Raw genomic sequence first — 6,464 nt, 5'->3', positions numbered from 1 at the left:
CACTGAGCATGAGGAAGTAGGCAAACTAAGACTATGTACGGTGTCTAGGGAGCCAGGAGACAAGGCACATGTAGAGACATAAACAGACGCCGGTTACCCGCCAGCCTGGGCTACGCTTCAAAAAACTGTGTTAAGTTGCTAGCATCGCACAGCCAGAACTACTCACAGAATCATCCACTCAAACCACGCTCCAGCCCCACCCTCGGTCACGCCCAGAGAGTTCCGTCCTTCTAGCTTTCCCAGAATCCTCTGGGGCGATGCCTCGGCGGCCATCTTGATTGTGGGCAGCCACCCGGAGTCTACGCCTGCGCAGTGGCCTTTCTCCCCTTGGGGTCCCGGCCGCGGCGCTAGAGCGAGAAGACTGGTGGGCGTTGGCGGCCGAGATGACCCAGGCCGAGAAGGGGGACGTGGAGAACGGGAAGGAGAAGGGCGGGGAGAAGGAAAAGGAGCAGCGCGGCGTGAAGCGGCCTATCGTGCCCGCACTGGTGCCGGAGTCTCTGCAGGAGGTAGGACCCGGCGCCCTGACCCTAGGTCCTCCGCTTCCGGGCCAGGCTGGGAAAGGAGGCCCCGCGGCAGTCGGAGGGGTCCGGGTCCCTCCCCTGCAGGCCTAAACCCCTGGCGGGGGGTTGCGAGGAGGCGCGGTGGGTCAGGCCGGGTCTTTGCACCGACTCTGCGTTCCGCCCGCCCCTCCACTGCCTGTGTGAGCGGTGGTCGGGCTCTGACCCCCGGCTTCCCCGCAGTGAAACGACGACAGTGCAGTCAGCTGCCTCCCAGTTGCGGTCAGGGTTAGATGGTCGCAGAGCGTTTAGTGCCGGGCCGACCCAGGGAGCATAAGCCGGTACTCACTAAAGCCTCGTTCGAGGTCCAGGCTTTTTTCTTTGTTTTTAACCTCAGATAATGGAAATCATTTCAAGCCTAAAAGTAAAGTAGACAATTGTCTAAATATACATTAAGAGCTCGTGTATCAAGAACAGGACAAGATTTAGTCAAACTAAACAGAAAAAATCATTTACAATAGCATGGCAAACAAAAGACCTTTACTTATACGTGTATATGTATATACACACGCACACACGCATAAGCGCTTACTGATCAGTAAGGAAAACACCAAGATTCCCACAGGCAAATGGGCAAAGGCAGTGTACAATTCACAGAAGAAATAGGGAGGCATTACGTGCTCGGAATTTCACGTTGGGCTTCTCTGAGCCAGCTTCTTCACCAGTAGATTGGTTAAGGAGAATACCTAGCTGGTAAGGGATCTGTCAAATACACATCACAGTGCCTGACACATGGCAAGCCCTCGGAATGGTTATTATTGTTGCACAGGCCTGATTTCTACATCCAGTGGAGGGGGCAGACTGGGTGGTCTGTAAGGACCTTGCCGGTTCCTACTCTCTAGTATTCTACAAGTCTTTGTGGGAGAGGAGTAGAAGGGGAGAGCTCATGGTTGAGAGTGAGGTGACATGTCAGAGCATGGTTTGGAATGGGCAAGTGTAGAGGACCGTAGGAAGGTATTGGGCACATACAGTGGGTACCTCTCCAAAGGAGGTGACATCTGGACCAAGACCTGAAGATGATAGGATAGCCAGGGGGAGGGGGAAAGTCTTAGGGAGAGAGAACAGCATGGAAGAATCTCGGGCCAAGAGAGGATGTTAAATGTTGGAGGCACAGCCAGTAGATCAGGATGTCTGGAAATGAGGATGAACGCTGGAAATCTTAATGGGACCGTATCATGAGGGTCATAGGAGCTGAAGGCAGTGCAGAACTTTGGAAGGCTTTACTGTCTTAAGAGGTAGTATTCCCAATCCTTCCTGTGGCTGGGCTCTGAGCTACTTGATTAACTCATTTAGTTCTCACAATAACTCTCTGAGGTAGGAACTTCATCCAGAGCAAGGAAGTGGCAATCTGAATTTGCAGCCAGACTTATGAATCCAGAGCCACCATAGCAACATATTGTTGACTTCAATCAGTTGTATTAACACCCTTTTGTTTTTTCCATATCCTCTGTGGCACCTGTACCGTTATTTACTTAGTAACTTTTTTACTCAGTCTTACCTTAAGTAGTAAATGATCTGTGAAATGTACTGGCTAGTTTTTTCCTAGTACATTAAAATAAATATGTAATTATTAAAAAATATTTGCTCACATTTTGGGAAACCGCACTGACCACCACCTCAGAGCTTCCCAGTCAGTGAATGTGCTGCAGCCTGTGTGCTTACCAATGAAGTTCAGGTGTCCCTGACGGTAAGCAGCTTCATCTGTTTACCCCAGTCTGTTGGATGGATGTCTGCCATGGCACAAAACTGCTGGGAAGTACTCTTCAACATCTTGCCACATGAGAGTGATGCCATCATTATTCAGATACCTCTTAGGCTCCTGTGTGCTGTGTGCTGGAATAGAGCAGTGAACAACACTGAAGCGGCCCCTTCTCACAGGAAGTTTATTGCCTGTTGGGAGGGCAACAATTGCAAGACAGTAATTGCAAGAGTGACAGTGTCATGAAAAGAATGTTGTAAAATTGTATTGCGGGGGACCAGCAAACCTAGTCTGATGACATTTAACTCCAGATTTGGGAGGAGGAGAAGATTTAGCAGGGAGAAAGCATTGTAGGCAAAGGGAATTGCCTGTGAAGTTTCTGAAGTTATTGAAATAAAAAAAAGAGAAATCTGGATGGAGAAGACTAAAGAAACTGTAAAAGAAGTGCTTCTGGAGTGAGGCTAGAGAAGTAGGCAGGGTCTGGATCTTGGAGGTTCTAATTGGCAAGCCATAGGAATGTTTTAAATGGAGACATGCCAAGAAGATATAACTGTAGTTCAAGGGCAGGCTAGAGTAGGTGCTAAGGGGTCATGCTGGAATTATGGTTCTCAACAGAGGGGTCCATGTGGCCAAAGGCATTGTCATAGTCCCTTCTACTCCCTACTGAAACTCTGGGCCCCTCAACAAGTTTATGTGGTAAAGGTTCTTCCAAGTGATTACAATTTATTCCGTTCCCCTTGAGAATTATGGAGCTAAAACAATTACCATGTAAACATAAAGCCCACAGTCATCACACTGCTGTCCTAGATTTGTGCTGCTCTGTCAGTCCTTGTTCACCATCTCCCAAGAATAGATTGTGAAATTCAGGAAAGTGTTCTGACTTAGGAGGATAGAATTGTGAACTCTGGCTTTTTAACCCCAAGTTCTTGCCAGATCAGAAAGTAGCACAGAACCAACAAAGGTAAAGTGTTTTAAAAACAATGACCAAAGTAAAGTTTATGGATACATTCTGAAGTAGTTGATGCAGAAAGCCTTAGTTTCTAGCATTACAAAGTAATAATTCATCCTTACATCAGTTTCTTTTCCCTGATCCCTGTGACCAGTGGTTATCAAATCTGAGTGAGATCGTATTAGTCACCTCATGAGCTTTTTTTTTTTTCAAGATGACCCCGGTAAGGGGATCTTAACCCTTGACTTGGTGTTGTCAGCACCACGCTCTCCCAGGTGAGCAAACGGGCCATCCCTATATAGGGATCTAAACCCATGGCCTTGGTGTTATCAGCACCACACTCTCCCAAGTGAACCACAGGCCGGCCCTCTCATGAGCTTTTTTAAATTGCCGATTCCTAAGATCTCTCCCTGGAGATTCTGAATTGGAAAATTTGTAGTGGAGGCTTAGGAACTATTTAAAAAAATTTTTTTTCCAAACATCTTTAGGTGATTCATATTTATGGAACCCGCCCTCTTTTATTCCTTGTTTAACTATCTTCCTTAGTAAATAGAAAGCTCTGTGGTGGTAGGGACTTTGTCCTGGTCACCATTGTACTCATAGTGTCTGGCATGTAAATGCTCAATAATTATTTTAATTTGCATTGGATAATTTTGGTTTCATTAATTTAAACAAATATTTTTTGAGCCGTGTGCTATGAGTCAAATTGAGGGGACGCAGATACAAAATGAGTTGGCATTCAAGTAGAGAGCAATAATTGGATACCTCAAAGAACTCCTTTACTGAATTATTTTGATATCTTTCAGTCTGATAGTTATTAAAGGAAACTAACTTCTTAGTTTGTTACCTATATTTTATTTAGCTTGTTACCTGCATGTTATTTACTAAGGTCACACACCTTTGTTTTATATTTGTAGCAAATCCAGAGCAACTTCATCGTTGTCATACATCCAGGTTCAACAACTTTAAGGATTGGTCGAGCCACAGACACCCTTCCTGCGAGCATCCCTCATGTCATTGCACGAAGACACAAACAACAAGGACAGCCCCTATACAAGGACAATTGGCTCCTAAGGGAGGGGCTAAATGTATGTAAGTCAGGAATGGAGGACCTGGAAAGAAAGCCCAATGTTGTTTCCTTGGGAGGGCATAGACACTCAAGTGTACCCAGGAATCTTGAATAAACATCTTTATAGCTTTACTAAGTTTTCAATAGTAATGGGCTGGCTGGTTAGCTCAGTTGGTGAGGATGTTATGTTATAACACCAACGTCAAGGGTTTGGATCCCTGCACTGGCCAGCTGAAAAAAAATAAATACATAAAATAACAACATCATTCAGGGTTACAAATAGCATTTTCCATCTGAGCTAACAACTTTAGATAGTAAAGAATAAGTTAAGCCATCTGCATCAATTGGGTGTTGATGGAGGGGATCTTTTTTTTTTTTTTTTTTTTTTAAAGATGACTGGTAAGGGGATCTTAACCCTTGACTTGGTGTTGTCAGCACCACGCTCTCCCAAGTGAGCTAACCGGCCATCCCTATATAGGATCCGAACCCATGGCCTTGGTGTTATCAGCACCCCATCCTCCCGAGTGAGCCACGGGCCGGCCCTGATGGAGGGGATCTTTAATGAAAGATACCATATTGATATTTCTCTTTCAGATACTTATAGTTTAAATCAAACTCATTTTTAATCCATTAGCAAATTGAATTGCTACAGTAATCACTTATTACAATAATTTCAAGGCAAAAAATAGATTTCCTTACAGTAAGCATTTACTTTATCTTATTTTGTAGATGGTAATTATTACAAAAATGTATTGTAATAAGTTAAATCTGTATATTTTATCGTAATCCACTTTTAATGTTCAAATTTTAAGTTAAAGTTAGTTTCAGGAGTTCACAGTTTCTATAATTCCTTTTTTTCTTTTTTTTACTTTTTTTTGTTGTTATTTTTTTTTCACAGTTTCTAGTAAACCTTAGGGTTCCATTTTTTAGCCTTACTAGCAGACTAAAGTCCAATTGTAAGCTTAAATATAGCTTGTTGATATGAGAGCCTACATCCATTATATATCTTTGGATCTTATAACTTGAATATTTGTTGCTTATCAAAATAAAATATATGAAGGAATGTGACATTGTTACAAAATTATAAATGTGTGAGAATTATATAGATGTGTGAAAAAATCTCTGAAATACTTTGTGAATATAAAGTAGGTATGCTTTGATTAGTGCTGTGAAAAAATTTATCAATGAAAAGTCACTTAAGATTATAGATTTCTGCAAATAGTTGGTTTATGGTAAGGGTTCCTTTTTGACTTTTGTATTTAGAATAAAAGCTTACTGGGAATTCTTAGGATGAATGTATACAAAGGGTCTTCACAAAGTTCATGGAAAGAATCATTATCTTTTTTCCCCCCATTCCCTCCCCTCTCTAATTACCCTAGATTTCTTCTCTCCTTCTGAGAGAATAATAGTTATTGCTAATTTGTTGCCTAGATGATCTGTCCAATGCTGAGAGGTGTGATCAGGTCCCCCAATATTATCATATAGCAGATGCTTCTTCTGTCACTCTGAAATGGGCTTTGTGGTGAGAGACATTCTCTTCTTTTCTTTATCTCTGCCAGTGACTCTCCTTGTGTGAATGCACTCCAGTGGCTGGCGGACCCTCTGCATGGTGGTTGTGGCATCTAGCTGCTTTCACGGCTGCCATGGTTGTTGTGGTGGCTATGGTGGGCCACCCACATGGAGGTGATGTTTTTGGCGTGCTCATTGGCGCTGCAGTGTGCCTGGTTGTGGGGTGTGTCTGGTCCCCTTCTCCATGCCTCTGGTCCCTGGGTGGGCCCTGAGGCGCTGGCACCATGTGCCTGGTTGTGGGAGGGTGGTCTGGTCCCTTTCTCCGGGGCCTGGGTCACCGGGCAGGCCCCGAGATGCTGGCACGGTGTGCCTGGCTGTGGGCAGCGGTCCAGTCCCCTTCTCCATGCCCCAGGTCCCTGGGTGGGCCCTGAGGCGCTGGCACGGTTTGCCTGGATGTGGGAGTGGGGTCCGGTCCCCAGATCCAAGCCTCAGGTTCCCAGGCAGGCCCCAAGGCACTGGTGGTGTGCCTGGGCTGAACTAATTTTTTGTCCTTTGCTTACTTCTTTTTTTTTTTTTCCTTTTTTTTTGTCTTCTTTTTTTTTTTTTTCGTTTTTTTTTTTTTTTTTTTTCCTTTTTTTTTGGCTTCTTTTTTTTTTTTTTCGTGTCCGGCAACGGATCGCA

The 6,464-nt window shown here is 44.3% G+C and overlaps 1 protein-coding gene across 2 annotated transcripts in view; it reads left to right on the top strand.

Annotated features, from left to right (window-relative positions):
• Positions 1-264: 264 nt before the first annotated feature.
• The window catches only part of ACTR8 (ARP8 actin-related protein 8 homolog (yeast)), a 19,189-nt gene continuing 12,989 nt past the window's right edge, over positions 265-6,464 (top strand). Inside the window, exons 1-2 of one of the 2 annotated variants that reach the window (XM_008586190.1) lie at positions 265-506; positions 4,123-4,293. In XM_008586190.1, coding sequence (XP_008584412.1) covers positions 384-506; positions 4,123-4,293 — 294 coding nt within the window. In that variant the 5' untranslated portion in view covers positions 265-383. Of the gene's footprint in view, positions 507-4,122; positions 4,298-6,464 lie in introns of those variants that run through there. The other variant, XM_008586191.1, reaches the window with a different exon arrangement.

This window comes from Galeopterus variegatus, unplaced genomic scaffold (assembly GCF_000696425.1).
Source record: "Galeopterus variegatus unplaced genomic scaffold, G_variegatus-3.0.2 Scaffold3863, whole genome shotgun sequence".
Classification (NCBI taxonomy): domain Eukaryota; kingdom Metazoa; phylum Chordata; class Mammalia; order Dermoptera; family Cynocephalidae; genus Galeopterus; species Galeopterus variegatus.
Note: the sequence above shows the minus strand (reverse complement) of the source record. Positions and strands in the feature narration are given on the sequence as shown.